At 37.3% G+C, this 21,249-nt stretch overlaps 2 protein-coding genes across 5 annotated transcripts in view; both read right to left on the bottom strand.

The window, feature by feature from the left end:
• The window catches only part of LOC141946598 (pancreatic alpha-amylase-like), a 14,582-nt gene extending 9,809 nt beyond the window's left edge, over positions 1-4,773 (bottom strand). The window contains exons 1-2 of one of the 3 annotated variants that reach the window (XM_074876658.1): positions 1,021-1,565; positions 781-871 (exon numbers count right to left, since the gene is read on the bottom strand). In XM_074876658.1, the coding sequence (XP_074732759.1) occupies positions 781-871; positions 1,021-1,080 (151 nt within the window). In that variant the 5' untranslated portion in view covers positions 1,081-1,565. Of the gene's footprint in view, positions 1-780; positions 872-1,020; positions 1,566-1,651; positions 1,704-4,685 lie in introns of those variants that run through there. The other 2 variants (XM_074876659.1, XM_074876660.1) reach the window with 2 other exon arrangements.
• RNPC3 (RNA binding region (RNP1, RRM) containing 3) lies at positions 4,534-21,249 on the bottom strand. 2 transcript variants are annotated; one of them, XM_074876663.1, is made up of 15 exons: positions 21,010-21,249; positions 19,881-19,928; positions 18,638-18,756; positions 17,414-17,494; positions 16,690-16,801; positions 16,127-16,195; positions 13,648-13,796; positions 12,678-12,803; positions 11,655-11,791; positions 10,641-10,802; positions 10,374-10,468; positions 10,236-10,294; positions 9,569-9,701; positions 8,506-8,578; positions 4,534-5,702 (listed from the first exon to the last, which is right to left on the bottom strand). In XM_074876663.1, the coding sequence occupies exons 1-14, from the start codon at positions 21,247-21,249 to the stop codon at positions 8,519-8,521; spliced, it is 1,590 nt and encodes a 529-aa protein (XP_074732764.1). In that variant the 3' UTR covers positions 4,534-5,702; positions 8,506-8,518. The 2 variants fall into 2 exon arrangements, with proteins under 2 accessions (XP_074732764.1, XP_074732762.1); XM_074876661.1 differs by having other exon boundaries at positions 4,534-4,764.

Below are 21,249 nucleotides of genomic sequence, written 5' to 3'. Positions count from 1 at the left end.
TTTGTGATACACATGACATCTATCATTCAAACAGCCCTAATATTGGAAGGACTCTCAGATACAGAAGCGGCTATACTGACTCAAAACCAGAAATGCTAAATGTTTAATCTCTGTACACCTGTACAATTTGTGTGGAGATACTCTTCTTCCAGAGAACACAGTGCAATGGCATGCAGAGGTCTGAAGTGCTGTGAAGCTCCATAACCAAGAAGTCTCCACAGTGCCCAGGTACAGAGTTCTGCAAATGCACTGAAGGAGCTTTCGAGAGGAGGAAAACTAGCTGCATTACCCAGGAACTATACTATCCAAATCATATTGTATTTGTATTTACTTATATACGAACACAGATGATGAGCCTATTAAAACTGCCTCTCCTTTTTTCCAGGCAAAGAGAGATACAACTTATAACAAACCAGAAGTTAAACAACTATCAAGGTTTGCATTACACTGTTTAGGATCCCATTTTGCACTCTTCATGTTTAGAAGTTGATTTAGAGAGACTGAGATACAAAGAAGTCCTACAAGATCTTTTGCAAACCCTCATTTTTATTTCAAGGAACAGATGATCCGTATCTCTCAGTCAGTGGAGCTGCACTCTTTGGAGCAAATTCAAGCACAAAATATGCCAGTTTATAAAGTGTAGAACCTGTCTCCCAGAGCTGGTCGCTATCAGCTGTCACTGTACTTCACAGGCAGCCAGAGTTATTGAGAATGAATCATTCGGTAAATTTTGCTGGTTTTTCTGCTTCTGAACAAAATAATTTTAATGAAATTATTTACTTGTAGATCTTCGGTATAGTATACAGATAAACTTCAGCCATAAGCAGTTGCTCTGTGTGCTTCCATTTTCAAGAAAGAATGCTCCTTTGCCCTGATAGGAAGAACATACATTAACAGAAAACAAGCTAAGAAAGTTTGATCTTCTCTGGTGAGACAAGCCATTTATCAGATTAGCAACCTTTATTTACAGCAGTAAGTACACAAAGCAGTAAATTACAGAAAGCAGAAAGAATAATATACTTTGACCCAACCAGCTCCAAGGCCTAGTGCTTGACAAGAAGATTCAATATCGTTTTTCATTTCTTTGAAATAGGTTTACGGCTGCTTTGACTTCAGTACAAGTAATGACGAGAATGGAGATGTTGAAATCCCCAACACACTCTGAAGGCTCTAGCTTCAAAATGCTTTTGAAACTTAGAAAAAAAGTAGGAGGCCTGTATTCTCCTGTGGAAGAAAAGGGAGGACAACTGATAGCAATTCAAAGAACATGGGAGAAAACTGTTTCTGAAGAACACTATTGCTGTCTCGGACAACATAAGAATGTCTTCTGCTGGGTTAAAATCTGTGGTACGAAACTCAGCTGCTACCTCAGAAATACTAGCAACAACCGATATCTAAACTTGTGAGAGGTTTGACGCAGGCCTGCTGAAACTTCAGATGTTAAAAGCTGTTACAGAAAAGTAGTTTCCATGTGAACTTCTAGGCCCTCTCCGCAGAACTCCCCTCAGCAGCGGCACGCTTCACGCAGGCGAAGCAACTCCGCCTCGGCTCTGCCCCCCGCCCAGCCCTCGCCGGGAGCAGCTCTGCCCGCCACAAACGCACACGCCGGCGATGAACCCACCGCACGCTCGCAGCCGCGCTCCTCACGTACCTGCGGGGGCCACCGGCCTGGGGCCCGCCGCAGCCCCGCCGCGCCCCCAGCCCAGCCCCTTCCGCTGGGGCGGGCCAGGCCCCGCCCCGCCCCGCCCCGCCGCTCGCAGCACGCGCCGGCCCCTCAGCCTCGCGCCGGGCCTGCCCGTCAGAAACGGTTCATCCGGAGGCTTTGTGTTACGCGTGATTATGTTGATCCAAGATAAAATTACATTCTGGAATATATTTGTTCTCGAGATTTGAGAAAGAAAATCTCTCTGCCTACAGCCTGATCTCCCCTTTTTTTCCCCCAGAAGTATTTTTGTCTTTGAGTATAGCACCACCTTGCTGTTATCCTACTCCACTGCTTTGGAAAGCTACTTGGCTTTTTATGCAGTACGGTAATCGCTTGGTTCTGTGATGTCGGGAGGTAGGGCATGGTTACTATATACCTTTTTACATGCAATAAGTTGAGTCACAAAGCTCTGTAAAGTGGCTCCATCCAGATGCAGACTGAAAATGTGGTAGCACAAGGAAGGGTTCTGCATCTTTGAAGGCTACAGTGGATTAACTAATGTTTCCTACTTTTAATTTGCTACAGTGGCTTTGCTATACCAAGTAACAAATGAGTTTGTCACTATCAGAATAATGCTGCTTTTCTCTAAGAACAGTCAAAACCACAACGAAATATTTGTCTGTATGTAACATAAAAGGATCTTGCCAGAAGCTGCTTGCTAGGCTGGAGTAAGACTCAGGGAGGAGTTGCAGGACTCGGGTGTTTGTCCTACAACAGGAACTGTAGCAATGTAGCTACTTAAGGAAACCAAAGTATTTACAATGACAAATGTGTTCTCTTCAGTCTTGTATCGAGGGAGATATATTTAAGGAATAAACTGGAAGCAGTTGGAAATGTCCTAGAAAACAATAAAGGAAAAGTGATTCTCTGTTTGACATTAGGTGCCTGCTTAGCTGTCAACTTCCAAAGATATGAAGGGATAACAAAGATGCAAGCTAGGTAAAATGAGCAATGTCTTAGTGAATTTTCCAAGTTGCTATTGTCGCAAGGGTAATTTAACTAGAAACCATTCATTTCTGAATGCACATTAACTCCACTTTGCAGATGGCATTATTATTTTTACCTTCTCAAAACCAAAACTTCTTTTCACGACCATATAGTGAAGTCCCTAAAAATCAAAGTTTTTGAGGAACAAACACTCAAAAGACTGCAACTGAAGGGGAGCATTATATATCAAACTCACACTGAGGACACTGGAGAAGTGTGCATGCTTTTTAAAAATTCATCTCTTTAAAATTAAAAGCATATTAGAATGACCACCTGAATTTGGCTTTCAAGGAAAATTCTGACAAGGCATACAACTCACATTTATATATAAACAATAAATCTAATTTAGCTTCTGCTATCACAAGACCTTTGCTATATCAAGGAGTCAATTTATACAAGAGCACTGTACAAAAATTCTTGATTACTAGATTATGAGTCAGCCTCACCTTGAAAATTAGTGATATGAGTATATTCAAAAGTTTAATTAAATAAGAAATGTTGCTGTGCCTATATGTCATTAGCTAATGAAGAAATTGTGAAATAAGCCTGCATTCACTGCTTATGTGTGATCTCTGAAGCCTGCTCTAACGACGTGTTAAAAAAAAAAAAATAGAGGTCATTTGACCTGAAATATCAGATCAAACAGAACAAACATTCTAAGGGAAAAAAAACCCCATCAACCCAAAAACCACAAACCAAAAACCAACCAGCAGAAGTGGGTATACAAAAAAAAGGGAACAAAAGCTTTGCCTTTTGACTTTAAAAAAAAAAGTTCTCTCAACTGGACTGAAGTTTCCTTGAGAGATTATCAATAATAGGATGGTGGGCAGTATGTTTCATTTGTTCTTTAATAATGACCCCACCAAGAGCACAGCTTAGCATTAGCATTCATAATGGAATGGCCACAGAACACTACAAATTTTTTTAAGCCACTTTTTTCTCTCTTCTAAGCACCATAAATCCTTCAGAAGTTCTCATAAAACTTCCTCTAAGTGTATTTTTCCTGGCCTACTACTCCAAATACAGGTAAGATAAACTAACAAACAACTACACAGTCCATATGGGAACACAGCAAATAAGCTAAGCAGAATTCCAGTAAAAGCATTTTAAAGTAATCTGCTAAATCAGTTCATATTGAAAAAACAGCAAAGATACACTTATTTTGGTCCAGCAATCAGTCCTAGTGATTTAGGTTGTTTGCAGCTGGAACGATGACAAAACAAGTCTTTACACCAGCCTGTTACCACACCATTAACTATGAATTAATATTTTATGGAATAGTTTTCTGCTTAAATCCATTGGACTCTCTTGCCAAGTAAACATCATTGCAATATTTCCCAGGCGGTTTTAGAAAGTCACACTGATCTTCCTAGTATGTAACAAATCTTACTATGCAAGCTCCATAGCATTGATTTTTCTAAACACAGTTCAACACACCAACACTGGTTTAGCACTGTTTTAACTGCTACTCTTGTTTTAATGACTTTAGGCTCACTAGTGATATTTTTCAAGATGCGGATGAACAATGAAAATTAATTACTGAAGAAAAAACAGTGCCTAATTTCACAGTACAAATTCATGCCAGTGTATCCTCCTGCTTCGTCTCCAAGACAAGGAAAAGATTTACACTAAAATGAGATTATCCTTAGATCTTCTTATCTTTTTACCCTGAAACACTAACAGCTAAACACCACGCTCAAGGAGGTGCATATGAATATACGCTCTGAATCATGTAGAACATGCTGCACAGTTACAATGGGACTCTTCACCCTTTCAAAACAAAAAAAGTGTCTTCTTCCTCCTTCCCGCTCCCAAACCCCACAACAAAAGACAAGTCAAAATGAAGAGAAAGGAAATAATTTATTAGAGATTTCACAAGCAAACTAACGTACATTTATCATATAAGTCTTGTGACAGTTTAAAGATATCTGGAATCTTTAAGATGAGAAAATTTATACTCTGCCTTAAATACTTTAGAAACGCTACTACGCACAGTTCAAAGAGTCCTGATGATTACACTGCTTCTTCCCCCAGCTTGATAATACTTGAAAGAGATGGAACACAAAAGGGACCTGGAACATCACAAAGGCATGTTAAAAGTAAGAACAATCAGGAAATAATAGTGTTATGCTTTCTTTTGACAACTAAATTTTTCAAAAGATGCTTAGTATTTAGAGAAGTGCCGAATGTCTGAAAGAAATCTAACTTAATAGATACAGGCTGTATTAATTTTATATTACAGTAAGTTAAACAATAATGTAATATGAAACCCACAAGAAAAATAAGTCACTAGCTACAACACTACCTCAGTGCAGAGACCAATCTAAACAAAAAACATCCAATAAAAATGTAGCGTTGATAAATAGTTCAATTCCAAATACTTCATTGCGAGATACTGTTATATTTTCTTCTCTAGTCAAAAAAGAAAAAGTAAGGAATGTACAAACTAAGTCAACTACAGATCATTTCTCATATACCAGGACAACAGTAACCATCAAATGATCTAAATTACTGGTCAACCCTTTAATATTATTAAGAATTGCTCTGCAACATATTTTAACCAAAATATTATTATATTTATTTAAAGAAAAAAAAGAAGACATCCTCAGTGCGAGCTCAGCACAGCTCCACACACATCAGTGGAACACTTCTAGCTCATATGAGCTGAGGAATTGGACCACAAATTAGCAAGTTATATGACCTCTGAGGAAGAAGGTAGAGGCCACCTTTTAAGAATAGAAACCTTCATTGTGTCTATTCACGCAACGTAAACAACGCATTGTTTGGTTTTTTTTTTTCCTTCCCTTTTTTTCCCCCAAAAGTGCTCTTTGCTTTTAAAATTACCAGATTAGTTCAAGCTCTAAGACATGTAAACTCCTCCCCACACCTACTCTATATAAAACTTAGATGTAGTTGAGTGCTACGGGAAACATTGCACAAAAAAAGGATACAACAAGAAAGGATACACTCTGCATGACAGTATTACTGCAGTATTTACGCAGGAATGTTTCTAAAGAAGAACAGCAGAATGTGGTTTAATTTTACTTGATTCTCAGTATTGCATACACATAACTTTATGCTACCTATCAAAAGCAAATATGCCTCTGATAAAATACAGTTTTGACCCCTTATGAGATTTAATGAGGGCTGATGAGTCCACCAACACAAAACTCAAAAGTAAATACATTTTTTGATAACTTGAACTAGTAGGACAACACCAGATTTTTCTGTCTCATTAATTCTCTTTCAAGTCTTTACCATTTTCCAGACTCACTTTTTCCATCAGGTTCATAACCCAATCATGTTTCAATTCAATGCAGACTTTCAAGTCACTTCTTCTCTATGAAGAAGCTGGAGACCTCTCAACATCAGTTTCTTCTACATAACCTTTCTCCCAAAAAGCTGTATTTTAGCTACAGAAAAAACAGTCACCCCAAATACTAACTGAAATTTTTGCCAGTCCCTCAAGAAAAAGACATTTCAGCCAGCAAGGAGTTACAAAGTAATTTTTATAAACCATATGTATTATTTTCTCTACAAAGGATAAAATATTTGTAGAGAAAATACTAAAAAATACTAAAAATACTTGCAATAACATTCATGAATTTAACATAGCTTCTTCCTGTTTAAAAATAATCAAAAGTTTAACTTATGTCAATTTAGTTGATTAAAAAAACCCGAACTACACTGAGATGCAGAATACAGATCAAATTTGAAGTCCCTCAAATGTTTGCATAAGCTTGTTTATATGCGTATTTATGTTTCACATGAGATTCTGACACTGTTCTTCCTTACAGACTCAGATTTCTGTCATGGAATTTTGCATCATAAATCAGCATCCATCAGAATATTCCATCAGGAACAGGAAACCATAACAGGGTTCAATTTCATCATTAGTTGGGAAGAGAAGTAAGTATTTTTAGTTAAACCTCACTGATCCCTAGAAATCTGTATTAGTCTATGGCACATTCTGTGATGTTTACATACAAATGGTCAAGGTAAGGAAGAAGTCCTGCCCATGACACATTAAACCAATGACACCAAGGTAACTCATGTCAGACTTTCAGGTGCACAAATAAGTCTTACATAAGTACATGTTTGCTCACTCTAAAAGAAGCTGCTGAGTTGACCATCAACATGATTAATAACCAAATAAGCACCTCATTATATTCTTTCTGTAATTCAAGTATTTTTTAGCATGTTTAGTGAAGTCAGAATTAGATTTAATGTACAAAATTAGTTGGAAAGATGTGAAATTCCTAAAAGAATAAAAGTGTTCAGACTTTGTTTATAAGGCTTTCCAATAGCTAAAATACTTCAAGTTTCTTTTTTGCATTTAAAGAAGCCTTAGTAATTTTCTTATTAGACACTGGATAAAATAATACAAGCTTTTTTCTAACGAGGAAGGAGTAAGAAACAAGACAAACATTCCCATAAACTTGAGCCAAGGCTCATTTGCCTCTTTTCAATGACCAGTACAGAAGAATGCCTATAAAACCAGTGATCTTTAACTTGATAAAAGTAAAATACAGATTTTGCAAACCACAAATCAGTAACTCAAAAAACCCAATAGCATCTCAGAAATGAGGAAAACAAGTTCCAATGTAATCTGATGTCAAAAATCCTTAGCCAAGTGACAGAACAAGAAACCTACAGTTGAAGTAACTTATAAATACTACCCTCCCAACAACCATACTGCAGAGCCTCCAACCAATTTTTAAAAATCAAAACCAGCTTTTCACATCCTTTATGTCAAACTTCAGGGTTTTTTCTCCAAAGTAACAATGATCAAAACATCCAGATTAGGAACATGTTATGGATTAAGTAGAATGTTTCAGAACTTCGAGTTCATTTGGTTTTAGGTGGAAGCGTAACCAGAGTGATGCCCAACCAGAGTGATGCCCTTTAAATCTGAGCTGGCTGATCTATCAGAGGGTGCAGATTGAGAAATAAGTGCTTCTAATTCTTGCACCAGTTACTTCACATGCTAATTTGAGACAGTTCACTTTTCAAGTGTTTTTAGGCCATGAAACCCCTTACAGTTAGGTTAGAGCTGATTTTGCTTGAGTTACTCTCATATAAAAATAATCAGAAGTAAAGCTATATGATAGGAAATAAAGTGATTACTTTCTGCTAAAAGTTACTTTCATATCAAGTTTAGACACTAATACCAAAAATCAGGACCTCTGCATTCCACAGCAAAAGCCTTGATTAATGCAACATTAAGTAGCACTTTCTGACACAATATATTTTCCTAAATCAGACAAGTTTAAAGGATGCTGCAACAGCACTCAGATCTCATTTTTCAAAGTTAGCAAAGCCAAAGGCCTTTCACAGAGCTAGCAGAAGTGAGTTTATTGCTGCAAACAGTTCTTCAGGATCACTTTAAAATGGCAGGGACAGAAGGGAAGGAGACAAGAAGCAACTCTTTTCAAAGCCAAAACCCCGAAAGATTACTAAAAGGTAAATAGTCCAAGTCAACAGAATTATTCTCCTTAGCTCCCGGACTAAGGATTAGACAAACTGACAACTACCCTAGGATAGCAGGATTAGGCAAATGGCAGTCTCCAAGTTTCTAAAGAGAGGAAGAAGCAACATTTAAACTTACACCAGCTATATCTTGCATTCTGGTTTTCTGATTTAAGTGCACATTTAAGAAATTAAAATTGTATAGAGAATTTCCCCTCTATTATCACTATTCCTAAAGAAGTCATTAAAAATATAATAAAAGCAAACAAACAACCTGAAGAAAACAAATGAACATAAAACCCCAGCCTATTTCTTATTTTTATTTTCAGGTAGAGAATCCATACCTTATGCAGTGTTCTACTTTTTTCTTTTCCCTTCATTGGCATCCTGTTTTGGTCTAGCTGAGCGAGCAAATTGCTGAGATTCTGTTAAGGACTACAAGTGTCAATAATAAACAAAAGCCAATCAAGAAGCAAAGTAGTATTATTTCAGTAAAAAGTGGCCTTTATCTGTGAATCAACTACAGTATTAAATATTATAACAATAGTGTCTATTGTCTAAATTTTATAACGGTAGTGTCTATAAGTCAAAGATTAGGACCTCACTGATCTGCAGTACAAAAAATTTTAAGTAAGCCTGTCCAACAGTTTACAATACTAAGTAAATAAGGAGGACTAACTGGGGATGGGTTAGGTGCAAACAGAATTAACTGCAGCAGGATAAATGCTTGATATTTACAATTCTTCATCCCAGCATGTTAATTCCATAACTTTGATGTCTCAATAGGTATTTGGGAGGGGAAAAAAGCTAAAAGGAACAGAGGTTGGGGTGCACAAGACTACAAAGAAAAGGAAATAAACTGTGAAACATTTAAGTGAAAAATAAGAAAGGAATTATAGACAAAAAACAGGGCAATGCAATCAAAAAGTGTAGAAATCTCAACATGTTACACAGGCCTAAAAAGTAACTGACAGTTCCAACCAGAAAGCTAAATATGGTCTAAATAGAGACCACTGACCCTGACAGGAACATTTCTTTATGTTCTTAATTCTGTAAACACAATCTTAACCAAGTCAAAAAGGTTACTTTATTTAAAAACAATGGTCATACAAGCAAAATTATTTTTTCTATTGTGCTTGCAGGATCAAAGAGCTAAAACCAGACAAGACAATTTTATTGTCTTCAATAAAGGACATTTACTTTCCTATTTCAGAAGAGGTGCCTCTATATAATTTTCAGTTATCATAAAATTAACAATAGTAAGTATACTATGCTATGCTGCCTGGTTTTCTTAAGGTATTTCCCCTTTCCATAGATTTCTAATAAGTGGAACACTATGACAGCAAAACTAGAGCTTGAGAGACAGATTACAAAGAATAGAATGTAAATGTTTGAAGAAAAAGATACAACCACCATGGGTTTTTCAAATAAGACATATCCATTTGCTTCTTTTAAAGCCTTAGCAGCTGCTTTTTCATTAGGAAGTCCAATGAAAGCCTGTCCCTTCATACGGCCTTCTTTCATCAAACGTATATCAAACCTAGAGGCAAAATAAGAGAACTGGGAATTACTCATGTTTAACCACACTTTCATATTTCACAGAACAAATATAATTCTCACGCTTCAAGTTGGAGAAATAACAGAAATGGGAGCAGAGCCCACAACCAGGAATTATGTCATTTGCAGACCGTTTTGCCTGGGGCAACCATTTAGTAAAAAGTGACATTAGACTGCAGGATGGCAAACTGGTGTGCAACTGGAGTAAATATGACATATGCAAGATAATCAGATACACACAATCATCTACACTGTTCATTCTGTGTTACTCAGCCAATAAACAGTAAATTTGGTAATGAAAATATAAGAGGAAAATAGTAGGGTCTTCAGACACTGTTCAAAAAAATAATTCTATTTCTGTACCCGTGATAAATGAAGATTTTCAGGTGAAACGCATTTTTTTCTTTATGCAGAAGCATAAAGAAAAAAGATGACTAGTTTCTAAATCACAATTTTCACCGTATTATAGAAGTTAACATAAAAGGCTTAATTTTAACCAAGTATCAAATTAACTTACATATTTCGTTCCACTTCTGACTGGAAGTCAACGTATCTTCCAAAAATGAACTTGAGATCCTGAAATTAAAGAGTAGGCATAAGAGAAAAGCTGATTAACAGCCCTTTTGATAAATATTTACTTTTCTTGTTTACCTACCTTTTCTTGAACTTGTTTAGCTAAATTCTTCACATATATCCTGCAATTTGGATCACCTGGCTCATAGTTTTTGAAAACAGAAAATTTTTCCATTTCTTGAAGACAAAAACAGACAGACAACGTTTTAGCTCATTTACTTACTTTGTATTTTTGCTCAGTATAAAATAATTTAATATATGATCAATTAATAAAGGAAATATTTATTTAAACTATTTGTTGCAACAAATCAAAGAGCTATTAATTGATAATTTATTCTGACAGTTATACCTTCTCTAGAAAGTCTGTTTTTTTCTAGATCCTTTCTAGAAATAAATTCTGATGGTATTTCATCATCCTCCTCTTCAGTTTCCATTTTATCATTTGAACTAGGAGTTGGGAAGATCCTTCCAAAGCCTGTATTATTGATTTCTTCTGTGGTTGCATAAAGGTCTGAAATTTCAACACATTATATAAAGTGGTTTGTATGTTTATTCACAAAAGGATCAACAGCAAGCAAAAAAGTATACTCTTTTCATTAACGTTTTAATATAGTAGACTTTGTAAAGAAATCTGAACATATCCTTAAAGAAATGTGTCTTAATCCCTGGTTTGACAAACACACCTGCTCTATATGGTCCTATACAATCAACTGTACTACAAATAAAAGCCATGGCATGTGCCAGTGAGGGTAAAACTAACCTTGCTGTTCAAGCCTGTATCCATTTCAACGATTTATCTAATTTTCATTCAAAGAAACTGGATATTACTGTGAAGTACCACAAAACACAGACTGACCATAACCCTGTAAGAAACCATCACACCTCATTGCTATTATCGCCCAGCATTTTTATAGCAGATAATCAGTGCATCACAGAGAAGGAGATGGCAATCACTTCAATGCTGCTAAGAGCTGGAAAAGGAAAATCTGAAATTAGCCTGATATATTCAATTGCACTATATAATACTGAGAATGCATTTTTAACATTTGTTAAAAACACCTTAACATTTAAAAGAAAGTGCAATTCACCATAAACCCACAGATCACACAGGGGAGAAAGAGACCTTTAAAATCCTCTAGATCCTTTACAGTACCAAAGCACACAGTTCTGTGCTTTACCACGGGACAACCAGCAAAAATGCAGACAAGATGCAAGTTGGTGTTCTCAAATTCTGATGTATACTATTTATGAAAGCTCTAGTACAAAAGAAGAAAAGATTTTCCTGGCCTAAATTTCAGCAGCCTTCTACACACTGAAACCATGAGTTTAATATTAAGTACGTTTGAAGAATGAACTCTCTTACCATTTTTCAGTTCTTTTTCCGAGTTTATCTGAAGAACAGCTGGGATGTCAGTAGTAATATGGAACTCTATTTTTTTTGGACCTACATGCTGTGGCTGCTCAAAGACATCTGAAGGTGACAGCGTAGGGTGCAAATTACTGTTTAAAACAACATGTCAATTAAAGATTTGGACACTGATGAATGCATAGTCAAATACAAGATTTCTTCCAGATAGATTTTATGCTGCTGTTTACCACAAATACGTGAGTTTTCCATTTTGTAAGTTTCACCCAATACAGTTCAAGTTGATTAAAACACTACAAATACAGTAGGTATGTCTGGCAGTGAGAGCAAAACCAAGAATTACATACCACATTACAGTACAGACAGGCACTTATGAAAAGCTTTATCAGTAACTTAAATATGAAAAATAACTGGCCTTGCCACTGCTCTCACAGTGTATAAAATATACCAAATTTTAAAAAAATATAGCAAATCACTTGGAGTGAGAAGGGTATTAGTGAAAACGCATTCACAATTGATGATCACTACACAGAAATACTACACTGGTGTCTACTGTGCCATAGTACTGCAGTTTCAGAAACCAAACTTATTTTAAACTAAATCATTTTTTCTTCTTCAAGTATCATTCTTTTTATTTTTTTTATTTTAGTAAGTATCCCAAAAAATAAATCCAGATTGCTTCTGTCAGGGCTGTGATATGAAACTGTGTTACTTTTTTATGAAAAGAGGATTTTTGTTAGTTTGATAGCAAGAGAAACACAGGGCTTGAACCAGTCACACTTTACAGATTTAGACTGTTGAGCAAACTTGAGTTCAAATTACATGGAAAATCTGGACCTTTAGATCAGTAAAACCAAGCATGACTATAAGGGAAGTCCAACTCCACTACCAAATTTACATATCAGTGAAGAATGTTTGTTTTAAAACAGCAACACTAAAGCAAACATGATAAAGAGAACATCATTTAGTAAAAGGAACAGTCTTCTGAAAAAGTGCAAAAACCACAGAAATAATACAAACCTGTGGGGAGTACACACAGGAAGATTCAATAAGTCTTTAATTCTTTGCTTTTTTCTAACACCACGCCTCTTAGTGTTTATTGGTCTTTTAGGCTGAAGAGTTGCTAATTCCATCAACTTGGTCATTCTATTTTAAACAAAATTTAAAAAAGAACCAAAGTGGTTTACAGTTTATTTGAAAATACTAATTTTGAAAATCCTTCCCCCTTCCTTAAAGCCCCTGAAATACAACTTTTCAGAATATGGTTAAGACCAAAACTACATTACTAAACTGTAACACATAGCAAATCAATACACACAGAGCATTTAAGTGACCGATCAAAATCTGTTTCCGCTTGACAGGAGTGCCTTTTTCCAAATGCCATGTATTTTTCTGAATATAGCATAGGGTCTTTCTGATTTACATTTCAGTTCAAATAGCAAATAAAGAAAATTGCTTCTTTGTTTAGCAGTAGTTTAAAAGATTAAGAAAACCAGATAAGATGTAATTCAGTCCCAAAACTCCAAGAGAATCCTCAGCACACACCACCTCCCATTAGTATTATTCCTAGCAATACACACTGATGTGCAAAGAACGTTTGAAGTCAAGAGTGCACATATGATTCAGGCTGAGTAGCTTACTCAGTAAAGACGTGGAAAAATGAAGAATTCAGAAAACAAACTAATTATTGCTTCCTTATATCTACACACCCTCTTCACTCTGAGTTTTTGTTCTGTTGGGTTTTTGTTTCTTGGACATGGGAACAAATGATCTGCATACCATTTGGCCATTTTATTTCTCTTACTGTGATTCATAACAGCACTGTCCTTCTGTTTTTAAGTCACTCTGGAGCTTCCTTAAGCATCTGGAAAGATTATCTATATACTGCAAACATTAACAGATTCCACCATTTGCTGAACTAGAAGCTAGAAAAGTAAACACACCACTTTAAAAGAGCCCAAGAGCTTGCAAATGACTGTAAAATGCATACCTCTCCTTTTCCTCCTCATCATCACTTTCATATTCTGATTCATCTCCACTAGATAGTTGCTCTTCTTCCTCTTCAGGCAAAGGAGGCTCTTCAGGAGGGAGAGGTGGGACTGGGGGAGGTGGCACAGGCACTGGTAAATACTCTTCATACTAATAATGGGGAAAAAGTTCAAAAAGGTAATTAAATGTTTTAAGAAAAAAAATCTGCATATCTTTTTTTCCTTTACGTAATAAAAACAGTCAAAGCGATAAATTAGAAGATGACAAGAAGCATTTTTTCGAAGTATGTTTATAGGAATCTAGATGCTATTTTGCTAAACTACATTACTAATGAAAACCTTTCAACAAGAAAAAAAACATTTGCTGCTTTCTGAAGCATAACAGTGAATGTTTTAATTATTTTGAGAAGAAAAAATATAGCAACCACAGCCCTGAGTTTTCACTTTGCACTCAGCTTTAAGGACTTCCCTGAGAAGAATATGGTCAAAACATATGGGAGGAGGCCTAAGCTCCCAAGCTATCTCAGTTTCTACACTGAACCTTCCATCACCTATCAAAGTTACATTTCTATTTTCGTAAGGAGTTAAGATTTCATGAAAGGAATCAGTTTTTTCATTGAGACAGCAAAAAACACACATAAGGAATTCTCTATGTACAAAATCATCTCCAGCCCCACTTTCAACAATCTCACTACACTTAACAGCTACTTTTATGTACCATCAGTTCCATAAGGCACTGATGTCTTCTGGCATTAGATACGCTCTGTGCCCTTTCGAAAATGCTCTAGGAATTTCAAGGACTGACTTCTCAACTTACAACACTTTTTTGCATGACCACTAAATCCGCAGTGCTTAACCTGGTCGAATACCAGGCAACTAGGAAAATTATTCCCAGAAAGTGAGTGTGAATGAATTTATTTGACAGATTTCAGTTTTCTTTACCAGCTAGCTCCCCTGTTATTAGGAGCAGGTGTTCTGTGAGGGCAAACACAAAGTGTAGCACAGCACAGCTGCACTATATTCAAATATTGTTAGCTATTGCTATTAATTCAAGCCCTCACTTGCTCTATCTTCCATTGGCAGTCAAGCTACTCTATCACATCAACAGAGAACAGAGACCACAGAGCTGGTATTTCTATTTCCCTCGAGAAACAGCTCCTCCTAAGCCTCTCCGAGTTTCCCTCAACCCTGTCTCTTTCAAAAAACATCCCTGAGACTGAGCAAGTTACATTCAAAAGCACTGTACAATTGCATTACCAATCTGAATCTAATCAGAGCTCAAAGAAACACATGGATCAAAGGACTTAACATATCTTTGTAAGGCAAAAGGCTAATGGTATTGTTTATTTCCTGGAATTGTAACATGATGCTACAACCTCCCATTTTTTATACTCAACAGTTTAAAATATTCAGTGCTACTGTCATACATTTATATTTCTTTGTTCTAAAGAACATAGTTAAAATATTTCTTTAGAATAAAGATGAACACATCTTCTAAGTATAGTTAAAAATATTTCTTTAGAATGAAGATGAACACATCTTCTAAGTATAGTTAAAAATATTTCTTTAGAACAAAGAAATATAAATGTATGACAGTAGCACTGGAATATTGTGCTGCTGCTCAGACAGGACCTGTCTCAGGGAATGCCTCTAACTTCCACTTCGGTGAAGGTCACACTGTGTTTTGAATAATCTGCTCCTGTGTGTAAGTAGGAGGCAGCGTGGTCTCATGTATAGAGGATAGGCCATGGAACTGTTGGAGTTGTTGGGTTCTCTTAGCTCTGCCATGCAGTGAGTAGTGCCAGAAAAGTGATTGCACTTATTTTCTTCTTCCCTTATCCTAAAAATTGAAATGAACGCATTTGTTTCTGTCTGCTTGTGGAGATCCAATCTAAGCACCTTCCAAAAGCCCAACATCCTGCTAAGGTGAAAAGATTGAGGAGCAGCTGAGGGAACTGGGAGTGTTTAGTCTGGAGAAGAGGGGGCTGAGGGCAGACCTCATCACCCTCTACAGCTACCTGAAAGGAGGTTGCAGAGAGCTGGGGATGAGTCTCTTTAACCAATTAACAAGTGATAAGACAAGAGGGAATGGCCTCAAGTTGCGCCAGGGAAGGTTTAGACTAGATATTAGGAAGTATTTCTTTACAGAACGGGTTGTTAGGTGTTGGAATGGGCTGCCCAGGGAGGTGGTGGAGTCCCCATCCCTGGAGGTGTTTAAGAGTCGGGTTGACACAGCGCTGAGGGATCTGGTGGAGTTGAGAACAGTCAGCGTTAGGTTAATGGTTGGACTGGATGATCTTCAAGGTCTTTTCCAACATAGATGATTCTGTGATCTTAGTCAATTAAATGCAGCAGTATTTGCTATCCTCTAGAGATCTCTCCAACTTCTGTAAGTTTGAACTTAGATCTCCTACCACGTTGCTAACATTTTAAACTGTGAATCCATTTTACAGTACTTAAATCATATATTAAAAAAGTTACCATGGGAGGGCGAGCTGTAATTGGTCCAAAAGGTGGAGGAAGATTCATTTTATTCATAAGATGAAGTACCTGAAATAATTCAAGATAAGCAAGATTTCCTTTAAATAGATAAATGAGAACAGTTTCTTGCTAGGTGTCATAGCCGATAACTTATGGCAGGTGTAAATCAACATAATTTTAATGAAGACACAACTACATTGATTATTAAACAATGTGAAAGCCTGCACTTGGGATCCAACACTAATGGTCAATATGAGCAACGCCCTAAAAAGGCTAATCAAGAAAAAGTAAAGCATCTTCTCAGAACGAAATTCCAAGTACTCAAGTGACATCCCAACTAGGAAGATCATATCCAGTTAAGTCTTCAGCATCAATGAAGCAAGTTACTTCTGGTCAATGAAATCTTATTATCTCAACATAATAAAAAAACAACACTGGTTAACACCATCACAGGAAAACTAACTTAATATTTACTATGACAAAAATGATTTCTGTGGATAATTAAAAGAGAAAAAAAGATAGATTTACTTTTACACTTTCTTTTTTTGCCATTTTTTACTTACCTGAACATAAAACTTGGGCACACTTGCCAAGGCATTTGCTATATTTGCTAGAATTGTACTTGAAGGTGGTGGATACAAATATTTGAGGCAAGAATTGATGGGAAAGGTGAGACTGAGGAAAAAAAGATTAAAAACAAGACATCTTAGCACCATTGCCACATAATGGCTGATAATAATTAATGGTTACTAGAGGTTTAACTATTGATTACATCTGAAGTATCACAGAAATATTATTTCCCTTGTAACAGTTTTGAGCCACTTACATTCTGTCTTTTAACATCAGGGAGCAATCCCCTCACATATGACAGACTGACTGGGCTTGGGCACAGTGAAAGTACCAACACACACAGAAAGCCTAAAACGATCCAGGTGTTCAAAGTCAAAAGAACAGCATAGCATGCTGTACAAACATCATAAACTCAATGCTCAAAGTGCTCAATTTATTAGCCCAAAAAGAAATTTATTCTGCCCATATGCAATCCACAGCTTCATGGCTCAAAGCACCAGTCATTACTCAGCTGTGAGGGTTCTAAACTTGATTAACTAAAATTTCATCTTTATGACAATTCCTACAGCTATGCATGTAGAACAGCAGCACAGTATGAAACAAAACAAGAAAGAATGCAGCACACTGCACTCTCTCTTGTTCCAACAGTGTGTAACACTGATTGCAAAATAAACTGTAACGGAATAAAATAATTAAGACAAAAAACAACGCACTAACCCATGGTTGGGTGCAATTCCATTCTCTATTTTAACACAGCTTGGTTCTTTCTTCTCTTCTTCTTTCACTGGCTCTTCTGAACTGAAAATTAATTTAGCATATATTAAAACTGAGCAAAATTTATGTGCCTTACATAATGTATGAAATATGTTTAATCTCATATATTAAAAATATAAGAAATTGGTTAGTATTGTATTTTTAACATCTTTTATCAATAGCATTACTAGAGGCATTATTAACTCTTAAGAATTAATACATGTGGATAATTATAGTAGCCAGACTTCTAAAATCAAGATTTATGCAGATTTAAGTAAATCTCTCTATATTCAAACACTTTGGACTTAAATCTACTCACAGGAAAAGAACTAAAATTATTTCATGTTACACTCTGTTCAGAGACTGTATAAAATCAAAGGTATTAAATTATTGATTTGTTCAGAGAGTGGAATAAATAACTTAAACCCTCTATGATTGATTTAATTAAGCACTATCACATAGCTTCTGTCACTTAGTTACATATTACACAGGTAAACCTGAAAGTCTAACTAGGCAACTTATTTTTTTAATTAAGTACTTGATAGACAATTGAAACCCAAACTATCACAGTTCTTGGTCACACTAGCATTAGGATTCATTGATTTTTTTTTTTTTATTTTTAACTATTTAAAGAGAGATTTGGACAGTTTTGTGTTTGTTCTGCTCATGCTTCAAGCTAGACACACGCAAATCAGCTCTAGCTTAGAAGTCAGTGACTGTAACTATAGTCTTATACAGTTATGCTAGCAGGTGTCAGTTCTGCCTGACTCTCCATTAGATTAGAAAGAAACATCAGGAAAGCATGGCATGCACTGTTTAACAGCAAAAGAAAATTATAATCCTAACAAAAAAAAAAGTACAAGTCTTTTTTTTAACACAGGAAACCTGTGCAACACAGAGGCCAGCTTACGCAGACTGGAGTCTTGCTCTGTATATGAGAACAAACAGGACCATCTGCTGATTAAAGATATTAATTACTATAGCAATAAGGATGGAAATTGTTTCATGATGATACTGAATGAAACAATACTAATGGGAGGAATGCAGTCACCTATCTATAGATCTGAACCTGCCTGTTCACACTTCCAAATGGTTTCAATTTAGCCTTTGACTTAACAGTACTACAAAAGTATCATGAATTTCCTTTCCTTGACCACAAACACAGAAACTAAATTATTACGCACATACCTTTTACACTTCTCTGAGACAGAAGGCTGGCTAAGTACCTGCACACTATCTTGCTCCTTCGCAAATTCAACAACTAAGGTGTGACCTAAAAGTTTCAGCTGATGCAGTCTTGACAAAGCCTTCAAATAATTATAACAGAGAAAAGAAAGGGAAGAGGAAAAACATCAGAACTATTTCAAGGCATCATTGTTTTTTCTTTGGTTGGTTAACTAGCCATAGGATGCAGTCCCAGCTGCTTTAAGCTATGTCTGTGCTGCTACAGACACAGGTAGTTCTGCACTGCTCCTGCCTTCGCTGTCCTGCTTTTAGCAGCCTCTTTCCTGCTAGCAGGAAGGAAAAAGAACCATTGCAGAGGCTTAGGTCATCTGAACACAGTAGCGAGACTGCGACCTCAACAATGATACTTATTACACAGTCTAGCATATCTCTGTGATTTCAAGTAACCAACCTCTTGCTCGTGAACTACCAACACGATGAAGTCCACTAGTAATAGCCGGGAATTTTAAAATCAAGGTTCTTAACAGTGATGCTAGGAAGCGCCAGCACTCTGCAAGTCCAGATGCTGACAGGCTGCTAACAACTGACACAAAGCAACCTAAATTCGCCACTGTTCACCTCACAGTGTTTGTAACTTTTTGGAGCATGGCCTAAAAAAAAAAAAACAAAAACCAACACCTAAAGAGCCCACTAAAAAAATCAGGGCATAAGAAATTCAGGACACAGTCTTTTTACCAGATTCATATTTAAAAAACAATATTAGTATTACCTTTTTGGCATCCATCTACCCCATTAACATGGTAGTTTTGTTTTTGTTATCAAACTTAAGCATTCAAGGCAGTCTTGAATGGTGCACATCACTATGTCTGAATTTTATGGCAAGTATGCAATTATGCAGGAGACAAGTAAATTATGTTTGCTTTATAGCTTATACATAAATGCACACACACCCCCTAGACAAGGCCCTGAGCAGTTTCAACTCACATAAGCTTGCAGCGCTCTAAGTGACAGGTTGGATCAGATGATTTCCACAAGCCCCTTCCAACCCACCTTTCCTATAACTCTACAGAAGCGTTCGTTTTATCAAATCTCTCAAGCACCTCCTGAAATAGAACTCTAATATTACATTGCTCTGCATTTTTTTTTCCCCAACACCAAGTACTAGGTGATGTGCAAAACATTTTAGAGCACAGCTGGCAATTCAGAAAAGTACTTTGCTAAAACTTTCAACAAACTCAATACAAACCTTCACAGCTGCATTTTCACTAGGGAAGGTAGCAAAAGCAGTATGTTTCTAGAAAACAAAGAAAAAGAAGCACCCCAGTCACACTGAACTCAAATCAAAAAGGTTAAGAAATTGCATGTAAAACATGAATCCACAAGTAATGCCAAAGTTCAAGTTTACATGTTTGAAAGCTTCCAGATAGTAGTCATCTAACTCCCATTTGGGGTAAAGGCAAAGGACTAGAAAACGTTTTTCTTAAGAATTTAGGACAAGCACCTCCTGCCGTCAAAAATTAAGACAGGATGTCAGCAGTTTGAAGAATACGAGTGAGCAAAAGCCATCCTAAACTGCAAGAAGTATAGATTGATAAAGAAGTTTAATCCTCTTTTCAAAAATGCAAATTTATTTCAGCACGTCTCATCAGAACATTTTCATCAAAGTAACTCCTAAAGGTAATACCTTCCCTGCTACAAAAGTCATAACTATTGTTGTGCTCTGAAAGTTTGGATGGCTTCTCACTAACATCTTCTCTTACTTTTTAAGTTTCGAAAAACTTTAAACTTTCCAAAATAGATCAAATCCTCACAGAATACACAGTTAATCTTAAATTTGTTTTAACAAACTTTACCACTTCATCTTGCCACTACATGATTCGGTATTAAAAACCCAAAACATTAACTGTTGTAAAAGCAGCTATCAGGAAAATCATTGTAATGAAGTCAGTATTTTTAACACCCTGTAAAAGAAAGCATGACCCTGACACAAGACGCGGCTGTAATTTATCTGCCTTTCTGCAGGAATACAAGGCTTTTTCCAAACAGCATTCATCACCAGACAGATACTCCGATGCTTTTGTAATTTGGAAGAAAAAATAAAGATTTCGAGAGACACACCTATGAAACCGCATCCCTACGCCTACCAACAGACCCTTCCCCACTGCTTTTCCACAGCCTCACTCCTAACAAGAGCCGAGGCCAAAGCCGCGGCCAAGGGCACAGGACTTGCAGCCGGCGGGGAGGCGGGACCCCCGTGTCAGCCGCTCTCCCGACCGCCCCGGCCCGCCGGTGCTCTCCCGGCGCGGCAAACGGCCCAGGGCGGCGGCAGGTCTCTCCTCCCGCCCCCGCCGCCCTCCTCAGGCCCCGGCCCTCACCAGCCGCCCGTGGTCCGACAGGACGCGCACAGACACGGCCCCGAAGTGCCTCAGCAGATCCTCCTTCTCCGCCGCCGCCAGCTCGGCGGGCAGGTGCCGCACCAGCAGCGTCCGGCCCCGCCGCCGCGCCACGCCGGGGTGCGGTGGGACGCCAGGGTGCGGCGGGACGCCGGGGTGCGGCGGGCCGGCCCCCAGTCCCGGGCCGGCCGCCCGCGCCTCCTCGCCGCCCGGCGCCGCCAT

Source organism: Strix uralensis, chromosome 8 (assembly GCF_047716275.1).
Source record: "Strix uralensis isolate ZFMK-TIS-50842 chromosome 8, bStrUra1, whole genome shotgun sequence".
Taxonomy (NCBI): Eukaryota; Metazoa; Chordata; class Aves; order Strigiformes; family Strigidae; genus Strix; species Strix uralensis.
This window is presented reverse-complemented; position numbering and strand designations above follow the sequence as displayed.